The 24,436-nt window shown below is 39.6% G+C and overlaps 1 protein-coding gene across 3 annotated transcripts; it reads right to left on the bottom strand.

Moving 5' to 3' along the window:
- Positions 1–1,207: 1,207 nt before the first annotated feature.
- LOC110982122 (uncharacterized) lies at positions 1,208–24,354 on the bottom strand. Of its 3 annotated transcripts, none has more exons than XM_087135290.1 (15): positions 23,718–23,856; positions 17,495–18,163; positions 13,422–13,482; positions 11,853–12,020; positions 11,263–11,402; positions 10,316–10,451; positions 9,566–9,619; positions 8,665–8,849; positions 7,867–8,004; positions 7,085–7,181; positions 6,792–6,905; positions 6,232–6,363; positions 5,640–5,786; positions 5,139–5,285; positions 1,208–4,616 (listed from the first exon to the last, which is right to left on the bottom strand). In XM_087135290.1, exons 3-15 carry the CDS (start codon positions 13,450–13,452, stop codon positions 3,649–3,651), a joined length of 2,457 nt encoding a protein of 818 aa, XP_086991416.1. In that variant the 5' UTR covers positions 13,453–13,482; positions 17,495–18,163; positions 23,718–23,856; the 3' UTR covers positions 1,208–3,648. The 3 variants fall into 3 exon arrangements, with proteins under 3 accessions (XP_086991416.1, XP_022096007.2, XP_022096005.2); XM_022240315.2 differs by lacking the exon at positions 17,495–18,163 and adding an exon at positions 15,409–15,507 and having other exon boundaries at positions 23,718–23,849; XM_022240313.2 differs by lacking the exon at positions 17,495–18,163 and having other exon boundaries at positions 23,718–24,354.
- Positions 24,355–24,436: the final 82 nt, after the last annotated feature.

The raw sequence follows: 24,436 nt of genomic DNA, 5'->3' as shown, positions 1-24,436 counted from the left end.
GCAAATTAAAAATATATGCGATGTCAATACATTTGAACTCTAACCTTTACAAAACAGAATATTCGTTAGAAACTTACCTGTCAGTACTCGGATGATGTTCCAGGTACATTCGAACGAAATGATTTCTTGTGGTGAGGAGTTGCCTCAATGTCTCACACGTGCAATTCCAAGGTTAAGAGCTTGGTCTTCATTTGAAGGTACAGTGAACTATGATTGAGCAAATCAGCCATTCGTCAAACTTGCTTGGTAGTCGTGTAAAAAATCCACAATTCCGTACAGTCATATCCATTTGATAGCTAGCTGAAATCCAGCATATTTTTGCAGTTGTGATACGAACTTGCACATCAAAATCCATTTGGACTTGCGAGGTATAATGCCGTGAGGGTTTGCTAACTACAAGCTACCGGCGACAACACAATTATTTCATTGACACTGCATGTTAGTGTACCACGCATTCTCGTGATGAATGAAAACAAAAGGTGGCGCCCATCCGAATAGTTGCATAATTAAGGCTAACAAGGACTAAAGCTTGTTCACGCAAGATGCAGACCTACATTTGAAACAAGATATGGGACAGAGAGAACCCCCCCGCCTTTGTGTTGGTCATTGTTTGATCAGAATCTCAGGAATTCTTTACAGACTTCTAGGGGGATGTATTGGGTAACGATAGTCTAGAGTGTGTATAGGGACTGGCAGGTGGGGGTACCCCTCTGTCCCATATCTCAACCTTGGGAATGGCCACTGTGTCGAGATAAATCAGACATTCGCTGTACAAACCAATGGGAATGTCTGTTGTCTCATATCAAGTAACTTTACTGTCATCTCACACAGTGGAGATCGGGTCAAAGAATCTTCATTTTTCGCCAAATTTGCGGCGTAGCACTTTAAATTAAATGCAAACATTCCATAAAGAAACCATACAGCTGCTATGTTGGAATTTAACTGACCTGAGGCGGATCCATAATTTTTTTCGGGGGGGGGGAACCAGGCCGGAGATAGTTTTATTGTGTCACTTTTGCAGCCAACCTCAAATGACGAAACATCGCATGGCGTACATTGTCTACAACGGTATTGGTGCACTAACTGGAGGTTTAGTATCATTTTCCCCATATTTCGTTTTCTTTTTTGTCTCAGACCAGCGGCGTACTCGGTATCTAGCTTTCGGTGTCGGTGTGAGGCAAATACAAAAGTGGATACGGCTTCGGGCTCAGTCAACATGATGTCAGGGGAGTCGCGGGCCCGACATCCTTGCTTTTATTTGGTAGTGTTTATAATAGGTAAATAAATATACCGATTACTTTCCTACCTATTAAATATTCTTGTAAAAATATCCGTCGTGGGACAGGCAAGTTTTCCCCTGCCCACCGCTTGATGCGCCACTGTCTCAGAGCTTGGAGGGGGGGCAACCCACCTCATCACAGCCGAGAGGTTAGGAAAACGCAATGTCTATACACCGCTATGACACCCTGAGTTCGAGTGTCACATGTAAGAGCAAGGTTTTCTGGATTCCATTTTGTTTCTCAAGGGCCTCGAAAGCATCGAGGTAATCTTTACTGCACTTCGTACAATCCCTCACGAGAATTTGAAAGTCAGAATCTTCTTCACACATCATCCATACAACCGTCTTCAATTCACAGTGGCCACGATGACACTACCACATTTACAGGCAAAAAACAAAATCGAAATCTGCAGGATGAACAAATGAAAAGGAAAAAATGGGACCCTATTTAAAGCGAATAAATAGAGAAAAAAACTGCACAAATTATAAAACACCAAGGAAATGCAGCATACACGTAAGCACTTCTAGAATTCATTGAAGTCACAAGATCAAAAAGGACTATTGAAATGCACCACATCAAATAATGCACAAAATATGCAAACACTGAGTTAGAAAGAATACCCTGAAAGTCCAACAATGAAATACAGAAATAGAATTTTCTGGAAATGTAGTCATAATAAAGCACCTTTGTGACAGTACGTAATTTTGTTTACGCCTATACCTCCAGCAGTCACCAACTGGAACTGTAGCATGAAAGACTTCAAGGGTTACATACGAGCCGCACCCAAAATATCGCCAATACCTGCCGGTTTCCAGCACAGCCTATATCAAATATGACAACTTATACCAAGGTTTCCTGATGTTTACATAACAATTAAATTCAAAGACTGTTCTGCTCTTGTCTTTGGCCGTTTCAAAGACATGAAACACAGAAAAAAAACACCTTTCTATCATAAACTACATTATATGTGATCTTTGCGCACTCGAACTGCCAGATGAACACTTAAATGCAAAAATAACTGTTTAGAAATTCATCAATTCAAAAATTAATTTGTCTTTTCCCAAAAGGTTTACATGATACTGTTTGTGAAATACACAGTTCATTTGGCACCTCTTTAAATCCAGGTGTCCTCAATGTGCACAGATATTTTAATACGCGGGGCAACGTTCAGAAATTTCTAATAGTATTAAGTAATATCCTAAGTCAAACTGATCAATCCAAACATAGCTATACAAATTTTAAAAATGAAGTTTTGATTTGGTTAACAAAGCTTCAAGAGGACCCTGGAGTCAAACAGTTGAAAGAGTTAGTCAGATAAATAAGAAAAAAAATAAGGCAATGGGAAAAATCATGGAATAGAATTTTCTTCGTGCACTGAAAATATCAACATTTTATATTTGTGAAATGTTCCACTGAAACATTTTGCATGTGAATCTAGAGTTTTTCAAATAGGTTGAAGTCTCTCCAAATATTAATTGTCTCTTACACTGAACATTTGGCCGGTTGACAGAATTCTTCATCTCTTGTATGTATATACGTATGAAAGAAGCAGGAAGAAACGGTATACCCAAAAAATAGTGGTGTATCTGGGGGCTTGTTCCCCTGAGGCACGTCGCCAACTTTTGTTTTCTTTTTTAAGACTTGCAGGCACCGGCCAGCAAACCCCCTTTTTCCTTAGTCCCCGCCCCCTAAACCCAAGACCCAGATGCACCGCTGGTTAAACCACAAGTGATATCCAACTTCCCTGAGAAGATCAGGCTTATCTCGCTCTGCACAGGTAAGTCCTCAGTGGCAAAGAGAAAGAAGCCAGCCTTAGGAAACTAATGTAAGTAAGATTTGAAACTTTGAATTGTGCAGGCTAGACTGAGAGCATGTTTGTGGGCACATCATATGTGAAATCAATCTCTTCTGAGGAGAACCTGTAAGGACTATCCATTCTAACGAACGATGGCTGTCTACACACTGAGTCATAGCTAGGCACAAGAGACGATGCACACACTCTACATCATACACAGACCTCGTACACAACAGCCATCTTGCAAGTCTAATGACATTCTCATATACAACAGAACTAATTGACAAACGTCTTTCTGCTGCCCGGACATGACTGTATAGTAAAGAGACAGCAACGACAAAACAAAACATACATGACAAAAATGATGGAAGATTGATTACAATGTAAAATTTTATATCCAAAACTCAGAAGATGAGCTCCTCTGAGTAGCATGTTGTGTGTCTGGCCCCACCCCTCCCCCAGATCTGATGGAATCTGTGCTCCTTCCATAAAGCATTGTGCAGACTTTGGACGTAAAACTGAATGCCTCACATCATGACAGTCAGCGATCATTTGACACCCCCTGGATATGCCTTAAACGTGAGAATCTACAAACCCAGAGTCCACGACCAGCTCAGAGTCAGCCGACAGGAACTTGGCCTCAGGCATGCATGAACTGGCAGCCTGTCCTAATGGACATGATCTGGAAGTACCTTCGGCCTGATGAGTACTTGGGGGAACACTATCGAATTGAGACAAAAGCTCTTCATATTTGTCTGCATCGCTCCCTCGTCCGCTCGAGTTTTCATCAAAGAACCATGAGAGTGCTTCTGTCATTCTGCTCTCAGTAGGCTCACACGGGTCACTTTTGAAGCATCCCAATGTCTCTGAGCAGGGCCTTCTGTTGTGGTGCTCGTACCACGAGGCATCAGCCCGGATCAGCTCCTTCATAGACTCGATGGCCATGTGCAGTGGCCTTCCCATCTCTAAATTCTGGTACCTCTCCAAACTGGGAACACGCCTGCTAGACAGGGGGCTATCTCTCACCTTACCATGTATCCGAAGAAAGAGTCCCTCCATGCTTTGCATTAGACGGTATGTGGCAAAGCGACGGAAAGTCACAGGTATGTCACTGAGGCGAGAGTAGTCAAAGTAGGCGACAATAAACTTCTCGTCTGCACTGCTCCTGCCAAAATAGTCATCAAGTAGGGTGAGCGCCTTGACAAATACGTCCCCATACTCACTCACCGAGTTTATGGGCACTGGGTCATCTTTCTTTGCCTTTGCTTCATACTTCAGTCTGGTGCCTTTGGAGCACAGCAGCAGGACAACGTCAGCTTTCTCAATCTCGTTGGTCAGCCACATCTCGACAGTGGGACCGACGGTTCTTTGCCAGTCCAAGAGGGCCACCTCACACTTCAAGTGCCTCTGTAGGAAACGACAGAGCTGCACGACCACATTCTTGTGTCTTGGGTGATCATCCGAGAAAATTGGTAACACACGGCGGTAATTAAGTTCCAAATCCACAACATTTCTTGGTAGCAGTTCAGGTTGTGGAATAACTGAAACAAAGTGTAAAGCCAAAGTCTGCAGGTTAGCTAGGTGCACAAAGTAAAACGCTTCAGGTTTAAACCTTTCTATTTATTTAAAAGTTGCATAAAATATCCTTCCCTTTCTGAACGGCAACTGATTCAGAACCATAGCGCTGTGGTGCTTATTGCAGCCCTATGTTAGATTTCAAAATATAAGAATTATTAATTTTTTTAGAGAACCAATCATATCGCTCAAGTAATAAAACTCCATTCTGACAATAAAATGCCTCTTGAAGACTTTCTTTATTCTCAATAATAATTTTAAAAACTTTTCAACAACTCCTGGCTTTTTTCATCCACATGTATGAAGTCATATCAGTATGAGCCTATTGTGTCTGCTTTTATATCATTGAGTTTGGTACTTTGTATAATTTTCCAGTTGGAGAATGATGAGGGAGTTTTTCAAATGCTTACTCATGAGATTGGAACATTCTACATTCGCTTCCAGCTTGACTGTGGCAAATACATGCTCTGGTCTATTTGTTTGCCCACCTGTGTAGGTGTCTCCAGGTGAACGCTGGACGCGATGGGCACAAGCAAACAGGCCCGCTCTTTTCCCAAGATAGAACAGCAACCCAAACAGCAGCAACCCACAGACGCAGCTTACCACTACGATGACCCACACAAGTTGGGTGACTTCTGGAGAAAGAATCACAGAGTCAAACTGCTCACCATAAAAAGACGTCACCATCAGATTATGTGATGCTGTCCTTTTATACTAGTTTAGGTTCACAGATAAAAAGACAGAAAGACAGTTACTGAGGTGTCACTGTATCATATTGAAATTTGATAAAAATTCAATCAAAATTCAGGAGCCCGGTGCCATTCCATTAGCAAGTTACATTTTGTCATATGACTAAGGAGAAAGTGGGACCTCATCATTCCAAGTACCTAAGAGTTGCTAAAATTCCAGCACCTTATGTCCTCCTGATGTGTTAAGACCTTAATCCCTCATCATCTTCCCAGTGGAAAATTCCTTCCAATGACACTCACCTTCACACATTTCCTTGTCTTGAACTTTGAAGCCGGGATCACAGACGCACTTGAAACTCACAGCGTCATCGGTAAATGTCCGGTTGCACTGACCATGTGCACCACATAACGTGGTGCCCGTCTCTGGGTTTTTTGAACATGGATCAGCTACAGAGACAAAGAAATTACGGGAATGATGAAAAAAAATCAATGCCCCATCCTTAAGCTCACCCAATGACTGTTATCATATCACAACCTACTGCATTGTGCTGTATTGTATTGTATGAAGCTTGTCCCCCCCCGGGAAGGAAGCTGGGCCCCCCCCCATCAGTAACAAGCGTAAGCATGAAAGATGTATCTTGTTCCTGTGATATGGCCCCTCGAGTTGATACTGTGGCCCCTTAATGCCTGAGTATACTGTACTATACCATACCGTACAGTCATATATTTTTTCAACTTGTATCATATCAAATCATACTGTATCATATTCTATCATATCATAATGTTTGTATTTTCAATGTCACATCAAATTGTATCACACTGCATGTTACTCTCGATCGATACAACTCAATTTGTATTGTTTATTACATAACATCGTATCATGCCAACTTACATAAGCACGTCTTCCCCACATTCAAATAGTTCTCATTGCAATAACACACGTAGTGGTCTCTCGCTGGTGTGTAACTGCACTCCCCATGTTGACAGGGATTGGTGAAGTTGATTCCACTCCTACACGGGTCCACTACATGGTAAACAATAACAGAAGTACTATTATACGCAGCACAGATAGTGATTCCGATTTAGAAGAACCTAGGAGTGCTGCCAAATAGTGTCAGAGAAATTTTTCATGGGTTTCATAGAAATTTTTTTCACAATCTGCAAAGAGTGGCAGAGTTTCATTCGAGTGTCCTGGCTTCTCCATTCACTTTTCCTCTTTTAAGCTTCTCTTTATATTTTCTGGGGTTGGGGTGGGGTTGTTTGGGGGGGTGTGTATGGACGAATCCTACGACCACGTTGAGGTTATCATTGGCTAACACTGTGATGACTGTAGTTATACAGAGCACGTTCCGTCACCGTCATTCCTGTATGACCAAACCAAACACGATGCTTTCCACCATTAAAGGGGGCCATCAGGAACAATGCAAAGTCACTAGATTTGTCAATGCTTACCTAAGCAAGTACCATTCCACATCATATATCCTGGTGAGCACACGCAGTGGTAACGGTCTGCTTCTGACTTGCACAGTCCATGTTGGCCGCATGGATTGTCTTTGCATGGATTCTCTGCACCAATCAAATCAGGATTAGACCAATACGAAATATCCTCCTCTTACAAAACATGGCTTACACAATACACTTTCTGCTATTTCTTATAGTTTCTATGGGTCTATGGGATGCCTGCATCTCCATACTTATAAGGATCACTTCTGAGATCCTGCTATATTCCTTACTAAGTAACTTACCAATTATACTGAAATTCTTAGTGAAAGTCCGTTTGCATCCTGTGTTTGATCCATCTGCATTCTTGCATTTCTTGCATGTGAAGGAATATGGTTGTATCTATGGAAAAGGGTTTGATGAAATATGAATAAATATCAAGACCATTCCTGGCTCAACAACCATTCAGAACTAACTACATAACATATGAACACTAAAACAAACTCCTTCCAATGCACATATATTTTCCATGCAGGCACAATGCAGAACAATTGAGCAACTATCTTGTCAGTAAAGAGACTTAGCATTTTAGCACCACGGTCTTAAAACAGGAATGCTCTTAAACTAGAACTGCAGCTTTCTGAAAGAGCATAAAGCTTTTACACTCAAAACAGCCCTCTTATTGTCTTCATAAATCAGTCTGAAGTACACTGTACCCAAACCAGTTGCTTGTGTTTAGAGATTAGCATTTCACAACCAACAGCTGTTGAACAAACCTTAAATCAAAATAAGGCCGAGTTTTAAAACAGACCCTAACAGGGCGACATTCATTTTATTACTACAAAGATTCTTTACTGTCGCTTCTTTGGTAGTTTTCAGTTTACGAGTAAATAAAAGATATCACGGGGCATCCAATTTTATATATTAAATCAAGTCCCATACATAACAAAGTGTTCATTTCTACACTTTTACATTTAATTGATTTTATTTGACCTTTTGAGGCAAAACTGAAACAAATCAGATCTCTCCGAACTGCTGTTTATTCCAGATTGGGCTGGGTAATGTTGGAACAATGAATATGACTTACGGCAATATAAAATTCTTTGTCAAGAGGCCATGAAGTTCCACTTCGGGAGGAATGCTTGGAATTGAGATGAACTATAACGAAGGGCACATTCCTACCATGTAGCTCATTGCAACTCCGATTCACAGTTATCATGGTGCTCTGTATCACAAACATAAGAACACTGAAGAAATGTCGTCGGGGAATAAAATGTCCAACATAGATACAGGAGAAGCCTGTATCCAGCAGCAATAAAGTCATTGAATGGGATGATAAAGTTACCGTCATGAGATCACGTCACTTAATCATTTTAAACATGTACGCATCTGTGTTTGAATCAGACATGTTTGAATGTGCTTCGTCCCCCAGAGCTCTTTGCCTGGATACCAAGAACATTCACATTAGTGATGAGGCCCTTAGGCATCATGAGGGAGCCAAGGGGTGCACTTGCCACCCCTCCCTCCCCCCAAAAAACCGAAAAATAGGACAAAGGAAAAAAATGGGAAAAAGAAAAAAAATTAAAAACAGAAAAGGAATAGCAATAAATTTGGTTGAAAATACCGTGAAACTGTCCCTTTTAACTGCCAATGATTTCTGTGTTTGCTGCTAAGTACTTCCCCCTTCCCAGAAAGAGCTCAAATCCCTTCCTGATGAGGTCCATGCTAAGGTGTTGGTTTGCCCCTCTCTTTTTTGGCAGTGGTCCTTTTGAATGGGACCCAATCACATTAATTACATGTAACTCTTTCCCTAAACTTGGATCTGCATTACTAGAGAAGCAAGTTTCCTACTTTGAATCAGATTTCGTTCTTCAAATCAACCTACCATATCTATTAAAGACAAATCGATCAGCTGGACTGGTTTATCTTGGTACACAAACACATCATAAACATCGAGGCAGTAGCTATCTGGGGCCACATCGAAGGCAACTTCGATGATATCGTAGTCTCCCTGGTAGTCAAGCGTGCTGGTGTTCTGCTTGATGTTCACACAGTTTGGCGCCCATCGTGCTGAAAGAGAGACACATGTTGTCTAGAATGATTACAAGATCCTGGGTATTACTGCTTGAATGTTAATACATGTCATAAGGATATCGCAGCCTATCACTTAAGAAGCATCACCCCCACTCAGTGCTGGACCCAGAGGGGAACACTCAACTTTTTTTCAAATTGAACAAACTTTCCCCTTTTATCTTGTTTTCATTTGCTCCTAGAAATTTTTGCCAAACACATGTCTCACTCATATGTTTGGGTCCAACTCAGTTTGGGGCATTTCCTTTTGTAAAAGCTAACTTCCCCATGCCACTCTTTTGATAGCATACGGCTTTATGGTACGAGCAAAATTATTTCCTGGTGCGACAAAGAGGGCATACTTTATTTAATTTGAGAGCTGAAATGCTCGTAGCATTTTAGATGTCAAGAATTTTCACGCTTATGTTTGTTAGTAACACATGAAAGGTTGAGGGTTTTAAAATTTGATCATCAGTCTGATCTCTCTGTGTCAGTTTTTGAAAATCTCAAGTCTTGTGAGAGTCTTTTCACATAGATAAAATATAAGTGTTTCAAAATATTTTACAATATTTGTGTTGACCAGACTGAACACTGTGTGAAACATAGGTACACCACAGCAACATAAAATTCAATGTGTTCTGTTTTCCAGCTCAAAAATCATCACAGAAAAGACCTTTGGGAACCTAAGTAAAATTACCATTACTTTCCAACTTTACCTGCCGCACTCTTTTGACATCGGACGTCTTTTGTTTTTGTAGCATCGTTACACCCTAAACAAAGCACAAAAAATGATTTATACTAGAATCACATCCTACTTGAAGAAATCAAGTAAATTTAAGAAAGATGCACAACTCCACCTGTATATCCATATGTACATCCCATCAAATTGTCTCCAACACTGCCTCGGTTTAATGAAGTGAAGGATAAAATAATGCTCATCAAAATTTTTCAATACATCATGGCAAAAGTGTTTGAAGACAGCAGGTTCTCAAAGCCTCTTCATTTACTTTTCAGTAAATGGTTAACTCCACAAAAAGATTTGGTCACCTTATTGTCTCCTATGCAATGCTGTTATAATACAACCATCATGAAGACTTGTATACAGAAATGATTTTGGTTATTCTCCATCCACGTGGCAAAACGAAGAATGAAACATATTGAATTCTGTGACTGTCTTTGAAGGTAAACTTCTGTTATGCTTGGGACTTAGTCTACACAAAAAAGTGGACTTCAAAAAATATGTAAGAAAACAAACTAGAAAATTTTCAATTTTTTTCAAATTGAGAGCTTAACTTCAAATCCTGAGAGCAGTTTACCTTATATAAACCAAAACAAAGTATGCAATAAGGAATTTCCAACACAGCAACTATAAACTCAAACAACATAATCTACATTGACAGGCATATATTTCAACCGCTATTAATTAACAGGTCTAAAAAAAAAACAGAGATATGAAGGGAACATACCGGGAGGAATATGAGGAATAACTACAATAGTGTCATATTGACTGCTGCCAATAATATCCACAGGCATTGTTCGTACACCAACATCATACTGTCTACCAGGCATCAACCCACAAAAGCATGAGAAGGTTATATCCACCTAAATTGGAGTAAAAATGAACAGTATTTAGAACTTACAACCAGCAGAAAACCCAACATATATCATTAAAAATGTGCTTAGCTAGGGGGAAAAAATTGAAATTTCACTGAGACTCTTGAGAAAGAATCATTCACATTCTAATTCTATTCTCTTTGGCACGCAATGTTATTGAATTAATTGTCGACAGCATACAAATTGACAGTCGACTTTCCCGGAAATGTTCAAGTCAAAACGAACTAGCACGGTAGTCTGAATTGCAATTTTCCCTTAATAAAGTCTGTTGAAAACACAGGATGGTGTTTGTTGTAAGAGGTAATACAAACAAACCTTGATAAATAGCAGACAGCGATGATTCATACCTAAATATTGGTTATCATAAGGGAATGATGAATGGTTGTAGGGAAAGAAAGAGGCCACACTGCAACCAGGAACTAAAACCCACACCCAACCATTCAGAGATATAAAGGCCTTTGTGACGCGAGATTTTATTTGGGTAGGGATTGTAAGCCATTGGGTTGAGACAGTTGGCTGACACCTGTCCCCTTACCCTAATCAGAAAGTCCTACTATCTATAGATGATTGAATGGAATAACAGAGATGAGCATCTACAAAGAATGTGGCTGCCCAAAATAGAGGTGAAGCAAAACATGCCAGTTGGTTATTTAAACATAGTAACCATGTTGTCAACAAAGAAAAAAATGGAGCAAAAGGAGAGGTATCTCCCCCACAACAAAAAAGGAGGCACTGTGAATCAGATGAGGTGCCCCTCCCTGATCCGTTTCTGAATGAGAAAGCAGTGTTGGTTGTTTACCTGATTGTCATTTGTATCCAAAACTGCAAAATAGTTCAGGCCGGTCTCGCTGAAATTCAAGTTGAAGCAGTAGAACTTGTTCATGTCAATTATTGACATTGACCGTAACGAGAACTGCAGCCCTTTTATATTACGTGCGGCTTTTGATAAAAAAAAGATCAGAGGTGTAAACAGGTGATTAAAAATTCTAGCACTGTCAGAAATCTAATCGAGATTGATGTGTACAAGAAAACTAAATGTGCATCAAGCTGGTCTGGAGGCTGATATTTCTGAAGCACTTTGTGTTGAGGTTATGCTATCTCTATCCCCTTTGAGCAAATCGATCGAAGCAGTGGTACGGTGGAGAGAGTTTATTTTGTTGGTAGCAGTGTGTCATTTTTGAACCAGCTAAGTGCAGTTGTTACCAAAGGAGCCCCTGTTGCTGGGAAAATTGTGCCCTCTCTTGGTCCATCTTGGGGCCCACTGATGTTCACATTACTCTCCCAACAATTCATTTGGAGTTGACAAAAATGTTTGACTATTCTGTGTCCAGCAGAAAGAAGGATTTAACTTATTACTGCAAACTTAATCCACCTCTTTTCCCTGCTTACCATATTCTTCCAAATTAAATGTGATGTTGACACAGGTGTACTGCTGAACCTCTGACAATGCATCTGATGGCTGGATATTCTTGTTGTAGTCTGTCATCCTGACATTTTTGGGTTTGCTTGGTCTGTCATGGACATCACGTGGAGGCCTAAATGGGTTGTGGCATAATTCTAATGTGCGATAAACCAAACAAAGAATGAAAGTGAACAATTCAGGTTTTTGTTCAGGTATGGTTAATTAGAATAGAAATCCTCTCTTTTTTCTTAGCTTTGCAAATGAAGTACAAAAAATGTTTTCCAAAGCTGTCTTATTTTGAAAAAGGACAATGTATACAACCCTTTGATTTAAAGAGAAATTGTCTAGTATTACCCATTTTAAATCTCTGCACAGCTGTTGGTTTTGTTACTGAATTGACAGAATGACAAATTAACAATGTTCTGTCAGGGGAGGCTGGTGGCCATTTCTGTCCGTGCATTTTCACTTCTGCCACCTGCTGAATCTAAGACCATCCTAGCAAAGGCCAATCAGGAATCACTGCTTGATGAGTAATGGTTATTTTAACCCACAATTTCAATACAACACTATACAGTCCCTTTTCATGTCAGAAACTTCTATCAATCTGCATGATGCATTCTGAAAAGTACCAAGCAGATCAATGGCCAACTGAAAATGTAGAAACAAAACTGATGATATATGCCAATCCTGGTAGAAAGTTATGACTGCTACAGCTCGGCTGAGCAACACTGAATCATATGAATGTAATAACAATCAACTTTATTATCTGTTTTGGTACATTTTTGTGACTAATACTTTACTTTCGTCTAACAGAATGGTTCTGTACAAATTTGCTGTCCACACCATTTGACCCGGTTCTACATTTTAGACCACAATTTTACTTTTTCACTTTCATCAAAGAGAGAAATATATACATAGGCTCATTTAAATAAGTAGTCATCCATATGCTAAGCTCACCATCACCAGATCAAGATTCTTAGTCTTTACTCTGCAAGGAAATTTTGATGGTGTTTTGCTACTGTGTTAAGACTCTTTGGTCCTGCATTTCATCTACTTATTATCCTCGTTCCAGAGGATGACTTTCACAGGGTTATATAAAAACCTGATTGTACCGGTAAGAGACGTTAGTGGGGTGAAGGAACGCTGAAAAAATGAAAGCAATTCATCAGGCCGAATAAAACCAGGGTGGATAAAATTTCAGTGGGACGAAAGATATTAGTAGGATGAAAGTAATCCTTTTGAAATGAGGATGATGAACACATAACATGCAGGGGAAGAAAATCTTAATACAGAAACCAAATTCCATTGGAATTTTCTCTTCAGCACCAGCAAATAAAGAATAACAAACTTCCAGCAATGCATTGGTAGATTAGCATATTGATTACTACTTAATTTCACCAAGCCAAGAAATGATGGAACTAAACGAAATTATAGGACGGCAAACAAAAAAAACAACTTTGTTACGTCATGCAATATCTTCCTGCAATCTATATAGGTGTTGGATTATGGACATCTTGGAGGTTCACGGTAACTTTTTGTCATTCAGACTTACATACCAGTTGATCCATCTGGCTTACTGGTAGTCATTTCACAAAATTGTCTTTGGGGAACACCATCCTGTCAAAACACAAAGAAAAACAAAAACCTGAAAATGTGGCACAAGAGAGAGAGACGGAAGGCCAAAGACTACGACCCACTGATCAGATGGAAAGATGACAGGTTTTTTGGTATTGATTTTGGGAAACAGATTTGATGATGTCATCTGATGTTTGTTGAAAGAAACGACAGACAGATCCATGTCTACAAATCCCTGAACACAACCTTCCAAAATTCAAACATACATGTCTAATGTTCTACTGGAATGAATTTAGGCCTAGAGCATCAGACATTTATTTATCCTTTCTCTAGACAGGATATTTAGTTCATGATATTTTTGTAGAGTGGGGGGAGGGGGCGGGGAAAGGAGGGGATAGCATCAATAAGGGACCTTTTACCAACTGTTCTGGCTGCTACTGCATGGAGGGGATGATTTCTCTTGTTATAAAAATTGGGGTTGAGTTACAGGGGCAGGGGGTGTTGTAAGTTGAATCTCATATTCAAACTATGGAGGACAAAAAGTGGCCATCTGCTTTTCTGCCTTCCAAGGGCCGTGAATGGGGTTGTGAACCTCAGGTTATGACCATTTCCCTTCTTAGGGATTGAAGACATATAAACCAATCATTACAGTCCACCCTATCTTTTAGGAGGAAAGATTCACGTTTTCCTTGGCCCAAGCAAGCTTGTGTGTCTATTGGATGATAGTTGTAAAACTGTATTGCCTTTGAGATGCTGTTTTCTCTGCCTCACAGCGACACTGATACTGCCGTATGGGATTGGTCCAAAGCAAGCATATTAAGTATTGGTTTCTATATGTCTTCACTCCCCCAGAACGGAAATGGTTGTAACCTAGAGGTTCATGACCCCATTCACTGCCCATTGAGGACAGAAAGCAGATGGCCACTTTTCGGCCACCTTTGTAAAATCTGCTTTTCCGGTATCACAAAAGCAGAAAAGTTGAATTCACGGTTATCGTCAAAACGTTGAATCCACTTTCCTTGTCTGACAGGAAAAAAAGCAGATGGCCACTTTTCAGCCACCATCAAAAAGAAGAAAAGTAAAACTACCCTTGTAGCAGCAAAAAAGCAGAGAAGTAGAAAAATGCATTTCAATAAAATGGTCATTCTGCTTTTGAGGGAGCAGAAAAGTAGAAATGTCAAAAATCTTCTTTCCTACTATTCTGGTAGCAGAAAAGCAGATGGCCTCTTTTCATCCTCCATAATTGAAACCCATGACAATTGTTAGTCAACGGGTGCAAGTCCTCCCTAACAGCAATAGTAGCAGAAGGCAAACTTGCGCGTGACCACTGCAGCATGCATTAATTAAGGGCTGACTAAGGATTTACCCTTTTGAATTTAGAGTTATTGTACTTCTGTGCATGAGCTGTTTCATGATGCACAAGGAAATACACATAATAGGATTAGTCTACATGCAGATCGCTGAGGTGCAATGTACTTTTGGACTGTTTTTCCTCCTGGGCCAAAAGTACAAATACCTCTAGAAATAATGCTATCAAATAATGATACAATTCGGGTGCCACATACTTTTGTCTCTAATTTTATTTTAACCCTCGAAGTCCAGCTACAGAATGGCATTCCTACGACTCCAGTTTATATAGGACTAAGAAATGTACTCAAAGGCAAGTTGAAGCTGCTGAGACAGCCCCAGGGTTTTGTTTGGATGCACTGGCCATGCAAACTAACCAAGACAATTCCTGTTATGAAAAAAACCCAGGAAACTCTACTCTTCTAAGTTCAAGCAAAACTGAATTGTCACATTCATTTAAAGTGGCAAACAGAACGTCTCCAATGATGATAGTGATTTTGATGTAAACTCTTCAGTACCTGTTGTAAAGTTCAAAGAAATACCTTCCTAGAAGAAAAACTCAATATCCTTTTAGAGGTAGGCAGCAGTGTTTGATTTCACATAATTTATGTGACAACTAACCTTGAAAACATTCCAGACCATTTTTCATCAAGGTTGTTAAAGTTTCACTTTAATCTCAAGCCACAGTTTGATTCAAGTCTGAGCAGCTACAACGAAAAACTGAAACCGACAAAAAAGGTCTTTATTATCATCTTTTACATGTAAACCATTAAAAACCTTTTCAACTTCAACATCCAAACCGAAACATGTGCCAAGTCACTGACATATTGATGATCCTCCCCTTTACTTTTAAAGTCACTCCCTCAAATAAATTCTACCAAACAATGGATACCATGCCATCCAATAATGTACATGAAACTGAAAGTTTCCACTGATGATCGATGCCTGAAACCGGCACATATGTAGAGGAGAACGGTTCTTATTTTCCACTATACGAAGCCCATTGAAATGGCTTTGAGTGTGAAGAAAAGATGACAGAATGGCAATCCATATTTCAGTCCATTTACAAAGCCAGAGGTGGGCATGAGGGCATTGAGTTGCTTGTTGCATATGCCCAGGGCATATATTACGTATGATCATTGGCAAGCTGTGGCAGATTGGGCTTACATATATCCATTATCCATCAGTTTTCCTTTCAGTTCCCATTCGCCAGCGGCTATAAGTGGGTGTACACATGCACTACCAGATCATTCAACTACTCACTACTAGAGATTTACATCAATTAGACACCTGACTGCATTTATTTATGAAGCTTGCGAAACAAATGCACACAAGTCTAAGCCATCTGCCTTCCTAATTTGGAAAATTGCGTAAAAGTGAAAATTTAAAAATGGAACAGAACTTGGGCTTCAGAGTCAGGACAAAGTCATCAAGGGGAGAGTCAGAGCCAAATTTTAAGGGGTGCACAGTTGTTTAGGGGGAGGGTCAAAAAATTCAAACATTTGAATGTGAATTGCTTAACCTTTTACAATCTTTTTGAGTGGTGAGGCTGTTTACATGCTTTTGGGGGAAGCAAAACAGCACCCCCCAAAGAACTGCCTTTTTGTCAAGGGTCAATTGCCATCCCTGATAAATTCAATGAGCTGGAAATGGAACAACTCAATATCAGAACTCTATATGCCCGAATGAATCACTGTGAACACTGTGGTATACTATCCACTACCAACCACAAGCTTAACCATGGGGTACTATACTTGCATAAGAAATACCCACAGGCAGAATGATTTGCACTACCAAAGGCAGTTTAGTCTCTTTTTTTGCCAAAAAACAGTGTACAAAACAGTTTTATTCCAAGGTTTCGGTATAACTGTTTTCCCTCCCTGGTTTCCTGTCCAACTCAGGCATCAAACTGACAATAGTGCACAATAGTCCAGTGAACCCTAGATTAGATTTTGTCTCTTCCTAATTTGGAAAAATACTTGTGGGGCATGTTTTCATTGTATAAGTGCATGTATATCTTAATTTAGTAGTTTTGCAGTAGTTATAAATTTGCTAACTGTATAGTTACTCATATTTTTTGAGTATTTTTTAATAACTGTGTTTTATCCATCCATATTCTTAGCACTAATGATTGTATATTAGAAATGAATAAGTAGTAGAAAGAATAAATAGACATAACAGTAGCAAATGAAACTGAAAAATGAACAAAAATGCGTAAAAACATCCTCTTTCAATTCTTGTGATGTTGGATACAGTTTCTTAGAAGCGAAAGCAAAAGAAAAACCTACAGCAGAGGTTTGTAAAAATTCTAGATATCTTGGCACAGTTCACCAATTTGTATTATTTCTGAAAGTCAGTTGGCCTCAACTATTGGCCAATTGTTAGTAAATGCATTGAAAGATACTCAAGTGCTTGATATGACACATGATGGAAGACAAAAGGAAAGTATATTTGGCCTGTAGTAATTAGAGGCTGCTTTGAGGGGGTGTCCTAGCGACTAATGTACCCCAACCTTTCCTTTTGCTCTGACCATTGTCAATTGTTGACAAGCCCAAATTCAAAATTTCTTCAGAAGTCAGGTTAGTTTGACAAGGTTGAATGGAAATTAGCTTGCAAAATGTCCATGAAAATCAATAATTTCATGCACACTACTGCAAAGAACAAACCTAGACTGCCTCTGTAAGTCTTAGGTTCAATTCATGAATACCTAAGACAGTTCCAGCCATTATTGTTGAGAGCCTGTCAGGTGACCAGTCTAAAACAGTTGACAAAGCACTGCCTGGCTGTATATCGCCTCACTCGTTAAACATGCCACGCACATCTCAATCTCCATGAGGAGACTGCCCCTTGAGAGGGCTGGAAGGGAGCTTGAAAAAAAATGAAATAAAACTGTCGAAGAAAAATCCTTGTTCTATGTGACTCAATAGGGGTATGAATGGGAATAGTGTTTGGCCAGTGTTTCAGTCAGCTTAGGGGAATGAATACTGATTATGTTCATTGCCTTTGGCTCAGGCATTGTCAGAGTCTGTTTTCCTGATCCTGTCTGAAACGGATGACATGATGGATGAAAGACTGGCCAAGGGCACATTTGTTTCCTTATTAAATGTCTCGTTCAGCTTCTTCCTACGAAATACGGCATCTGTTGCAATTGCTTAATTGCTGTCATGGGAAAAAGCTGTTGTTTTGTGATGGACTTCATATTGGTTGAGACTAATAAGACGCACCCTTTTTGACCAGTGTAAAGAAAGACAGATACGTAGAGGGTACATGCCGCATACATGCTGTCAGCCAGGTTGAACATCATGGGCCTTCATAGCAAGTTCCAGCTGTCACTTTTGACTGAATAATGGAAGTCTTGAGGGTCCACAGGAAGCCGCTGTGAATGATGAGAGGATGATCCCTTTCATGAGTGATCCTCACTATGCTCTTCTAGGTTTTGGATGTGACGCCAGTAGCTCTTTGTCAAAATGAAATTTTATCTACCTTTTACTCATGGCTGCTGAAAAGAATTGCCAAGTTTCACTCCACTTTTTCCTCAGGAGGTTCAGTGGACGGATGATGAATGTGGATGGCATGGCTTTTACTTGAGACATTCCCACAGCCTGGAATCCAGCGGGAACATTGGACAAAAACTCTTTGAGCCACATGATCCCTGACTTTCATTCAGACCACAAACCAGCCAATAATCTGACCTTAATTATTTATCGCTAGGAAAAGATGCCACAGTCCTATATCAATTGGATGCTATTGGTTGGGCTTCATATGCAACATTAATTTATATTAGTTCATCAGGTGTTTACAATATTGGTGCTCAAGTGTTTAAAGCAAACAAAAAAATTAACTGTAAAATCACCAGTGCTTGGACATCTATCACCAATCATCAGTTGTAGTCATTTCACCTTTGAGGTGAGATTGTGCAATGGTGCAATTGCAATTGTGCATTGTGCAATTACAAATGCATTTCACTCAAGGGAGCTTGGTGTTAGGTGTACTTGTTTGAGAAGTGAAAAACTAGACCAATTTGTAATGGACATTACACCTCTGCTGCTCCTATTCACCACAATATCATTTGTCTGCTTATGTCCCATTCTCCTTTTTATTGTTGCTTTCATTGTAGGATCGTTTCCAGATGGATTCGTCCTAGGTGTGGGATTATTTCAGGCCCTAAAAATCCTCCGTTTTAAAATGATGAGAGAGCAACAATAATTTATTAAGTTGGACTTTCACTACAAGATTTGTACAAGGTTTGTAAAACTTTCTTCCCATAAGTTCACTTGTTCAAAGCACTCTCAGACCCCTTTGTAGAGTGATATTTCTGACAACGCAAACAATGGTACAGCAGCCAAGTTTAGCACATATTCAGCCATGCTGCTACAGAAACTAACAGAAATTGTTGTGACGGTCTCCGTTGTGAACTGATCATACTATGAACACCTAACAAAAGAAGCACAGAGCAATAACAATGGACTCTCATTGTTAGTGTACTGTGTTTCTTTTGTTAGATGTTCGTAGTGTCATGTGAGAGGGCGGAAAAGCCAGGCACTGATGTATTTATGCATTTCAGTCATTCGCCTTGCACGAAACACCTCATACAAAAGCCCACGGCTGACTGCCAATCAGTGTCGCTAAACAAAGGATTTAGTTAAACACACCTATCCCTAAGAAAAGCCAAGTTCTGACGGGTGCTAGATTCTCATATAAGTAATTCTGATATCACTCTATCTGTGCCTTCAATTGTGAAAGATGTATTTGTGATGGCCTGTTTGGGATAGGAAATGGACCACGGTGAAAAGAAAACACAACTTGATCAAGGCAGGGAAAAAACTGTGCAAGAAGTAAAATGAAATCCTGTTGCCACCATTAACTTGTACGGACCATGGTTTTCAACAAAGCTCCATGAATCTCACCTCTGATATTATCCAGTTTTCCCAAGAGTCATGACAGAGGCTGACTGACACTTTATTCATTTTCCAGAAACTGCTAAACTTTTCTCTTCTCGATATGTATTTAGGCTCTGCAGGTGTCAAAGTTTAAACTATGTCCAACAAATATGTCAGAACCACCAATATGAAAATCCATTCAATCCACTCAATGGAAAATCATCCTGGCTGTTTACTTCATTACTACATGTACATGTATTTCTAATCAAGTACATATATACACGTTTTTCTCTGATAACATCTCTGTTCAGTATTCAAATCAACACTCAGGAATCTATGTATTGGAGCCATAGTTTTCACTGTCTCTTTAAAAGCTTTTCTCGAAGCTGCACAAAAGATGACGTTTATGCTCATACAAAATGCTGATGTGACTTTTGCTTTCATGTGGCGTTGCCTTAGCAACTGATGCGCTCTGATGACCTGTCCCGCCTCGGTCAATGTTTGAATACATGTAGGTCTGTGCCTAACTGCCTACTTTTTTAGATGTTGCATGCAGCTATGCAGCAATTGTTGGCGGACTGGCTCTGATGGGCAATGTTACAAAATACATGTAGTGCACTCAATATTGTATCAAATTTAAGTAAAGTATTTAGATTCACTTCTCTTTATCAATGTAACTCAAGTTCAGTTCATTTCATGAGATCACAAATTGAAAAGGTAATTATGTTCAATGAAGATATACACAAATTTCGAATCAACAACCAAATTTCTTATGTTTTTTATAAAGACCTTCCCATACATTAAAGTAATTTTTTAAAAAGAAATGGAAAACAAAAATTATTAACAATTACTAGCATCTTCAGATAAAATACAGACAATAATATGGTTTGGCACACAGGCAAATCAACAAAAGGTGACTAAATGCTGAATGTTGAATTTGACAACCGAGATATGATGCAAATTTCTATCAGGAACTGAAATACAAGAAACGATGATAACACCCTCCTTGGAATTGAAAAAAAAATTGATAACAATTTCAATAAAGACATCTGTTTTACCTCAAAACATGGACTCACAATTGGTTTTGTTACAGCAGCACTGTTCAAGTAGGAGAATACAGTACATTCTTTCAATGATGTACACATGGACATGTATAGGAGGGCACCATACAGTATCAGGTTCCTTTGTTTTTTTTTTCTGTTGTTGATTTTTCCTTCAATTTTTGTATGTCTTCATGATGAACGTTGTACAATATTGGTCTCTAAAGGCAAGGAACAGAATTTGGGTTATCGTACAATGTTCACTGAAGAATAATTTTGTGAAGTGGACCAGGGAGGGGCGGAGATAAATCTACCTCCTTGGGTCATTAAAATGAAAGTTAAAAGTTACAAAATTATGAACAGGCTAAACGCCAAGCCTCAAGCGTCCTCCCTGTCCAAGCAAAAATCTGCACCTCTCCCAAAATATTACAAGTCACAGAATACAACTTATCATGGCAGATGAAATCATGTATGCGTGTACATGTACGCATAAGTTTGCAATGTCCATGAAGGTCCAATATGTCTAAACAGTCGCATGGTTGACTTAATCTTCCATTGAGCTGAAAAAATGCAGCACACTTTCAATAGGATTTGTAAAGCCCAACGTTCCAAGCCAACCTCCCTTCCTTTTGAATGCAAAATACAATTGAATTCAATCTCTTCCCATGCTGCAGTGGCACAACAATGCAAAACATGGCAGCCATGGTGCAGTGTGGAACTTGCCACATTTTTGACCTCCTCTGTCACAGTATTTTCTCTCAATCCTTTGGATGAGCAGAAAGGCATAGAGCAACTGACCATGACTACAGCAGACTGCTTCACGACAAGTTCATTGTAAATCTATGTAAATGGCCTAGAAGGGTGTTTTGAAGTTTATGGAGGCGTGAATACACAGCCAGGATCAGGGTAATGCTTTCAGAAAAAGAAAATGGTGAATCACACACTTTTATGTGCACATAGATGATGGCTGTTGAGATTTGACTTTAACCACTGAGAACTAATTGATGGTACCGGTACATGTAAGCTTACATTCTGTTAATCACCTTTGGGAGTAATTACCTACCAGGAGGATCGATATCATGCACTTACAAAGTTTATAGAAGAAAGACTTTGTTCTATTACAAAGACCTGTTCCGTTACATGTGCACATGTTTTCAGCTTGGGACAGGAATACATGATTTTCAGAATTTCTAGCTTTTATTCAGTAAACTCTTTGAACTATTTCAACAAACTGCATGTGTGATATGGAATACTTTATTTATAGGTCAGATAAAAAACTATCAGCATTTACATCAATCCAGATATTGAAGCAGGCTGATAACTTTCTGCTTTCAGTCCAAAGGCTCATTAACCATGCCACAAAGACCTCTGAAAAAAGGAGTCCTATAGAATGATTTATCTGTTCACCAACTCCCATCCCCAAGGCTGGATTTAAATTTGATTTCATCCATATGATCAAGTATTTTTAAAATGAACTTGCAAAAAAGCCTTTCCTGTTACTAAACGGGACAAAGAGTTCATTGAAAAATGCTGTAGTTCACCGACCCGGATTCACAGAGCAAATGCATGACAAAGCTGATGGGCATCAGTCATGCAGAGACACGTCCTCTTTAACTCACAGAAAGGACAGGGATTGCTTGTTTCCAAGCAATTCTGTGCACTGCAAACCTTTGCTTGAAGTGGTGTTATACGGGTGGCAAAAATTAAACCAGGAAATTTCAATGTATTCAACAAAGAAAGAATATTTTTTCCTTCAAGCAGGATGTAATGTTCTTTTCACACAAGGGATATCTAAAATGAATAGAAAAAAACACCCAATTCTTTCATTACCAACTGCTCTTGTACAAAAATAATCTTTACACACCTGAGAGTATTGTTCACATTATTCGCATTAAGTTCGAAATATTCAATCCCATGAAATAGGTCACATGCAGCGATGAATTAAGTATATCTTGGCCTTAGGCACTAGTGTTGTATGTCAAAGTTACAAGGATCAATTTCATAATGTTGGTAAGGAGCCTATTCATGTTGATGTTAGGCTGTGCTAATCTCTGCTAGCTAATTTGATTTCAGCTCTCCCAAGCATTCAAAAAGGAATTCTAAAAAGTGAAATAATGTATACATGCTTACAGTACAGCAAAGTGTACTGCAATTTTTTCTGGGGTCCCAAATTTTCTGTACACTTTCTAAATTTTGAATGCTTTTTGAAAACATCAACTTTAAAATTTCTTAATGATTTGGTATATATGCGAAAGGGTCCGCTATAGGCCTATTTCCACAAACAGCCGGATAATGTTCAGTCTGCTTTATTTTAGGCAAAGTTTACCTCAGTATTTTATTTGTGGCTTTTTCACACGAGTATACTACAAATGTAGTTGGGGATGCAGACGTATTGAAATTCAAAATATTCTAATTACTCACTAAATCTCATCCACTTCAAATTAATCCACACGGGTAGCGGCTGATCACAGATTGATTTTCATTGATTCCAAAGGAACTGCTTTACACAGAGTTCCAGCACAAGCCCCAACTTAAACTTCTTTAAGCACAGACCCCAAACTTTGCAAGTAATTTCTTCGTCATAAATTTTCCCATTTTCTGGTTTTTCAAATATAAATTAGTCTGGCTAAGTCTGTACACTGCAGGGTATTCTTGAGAGTTTGGTGATGGTAAAGACCACCCATCTTTGGCCACACCCTTCCACTGTAAAAGAAAGTTGTTTGCACACATTTATCCACATTTATTGATACTGCTTTTGCCCCACACCTTTAACATCAAGTGGGATCTATCTTCTTAGAAGGTTTTTTGTATCTGGCCACGTATTCTTCAGCTTTATGAGCACCATCAAGTTTAAAAGTAAATTTCCTACATGACCGTCTCCCTCCGAATGATGGACAGCATGTATTGCTGTGAGAAATGAAAGAGTTCTGGTAGAATTTGTTCTGTTTGGTGGCAAGTGTGGTAAGGGGCTGACCGAACCCCGTCCAAGCACAGATCAGAGCTTACTCACCTTGGAATCATTGATTGCCCGATCAATGTAAGGCCACGAGCAATCAGTAGCGCAGTCCGGGTTAAAGAATGGGGAGTAATGCTGCCCATGGGCGGCTTGTAAAAGGATGCACGCTACGGTCACTACGCCGGCGAGTCTTATCCTTGAGCATGATGAGAGAGGCGCCATGTTTGATGTTCGTCCCGATTAGTTAAAAAGTTGTGAACGCCGAAATTGGCAACGAGAGTCAGTCAAAAAAGCATGACCACTAGCCCTAAATAGGATTTTAGACACACTTGCGTCAAAGGACAGCAGCCAAAGCCAATTTAACTTGCGATGACTTCGACCCGGTAGCCAGCCAATCCATTAAGGAAACGACAACACCCATATCGCAATAACTGGGTTCGTCTATCGAGTTTCCGGGAAATCAATGGCCCAATTCAGCCAATTCTACATCGTTCTCCCGCCGTGATTTTGCTCATCATATGCACACTTACTGCCGCATCCTGCTCACTTCCAGAGCAAGGCATCATGATACATTATAATGAAGGGGGCAGCACACGACGCAACAACCAACTCGACTTTCATGCTTGGGTGGTTTTAGAGCAGTAAAAGTGGTGACGCTTGAGGACGCTACGTAGGCAACATTCTCAGCAGAGCTAGTCGTAAACACAGATCGCCCACTTCGCACCATGCATGTTACATGTGTGTCCTCAACATGATTGAGACCTAGGCCTAGC

This window comes from Acanthaster planci, linkage group LG04, assembly GCF_054643075.1.
Source record: "Acanthaster planci isolate LZ-2023a linkage group LG04, COTS_SCS, whole genome shotgun sequence".
Lineage (NCBI taxonomy): Eukaryota > Metazoa > Echinodermata > Asteroidea > Valvatida > Acanthasteridae > Acanthaster > Acanthaster planci.
The sequence above is the reverse complement of the archived record's forward strand: the minus strand, read 5'-3'. Positions and strand labels throughout refer to the sequence as shown.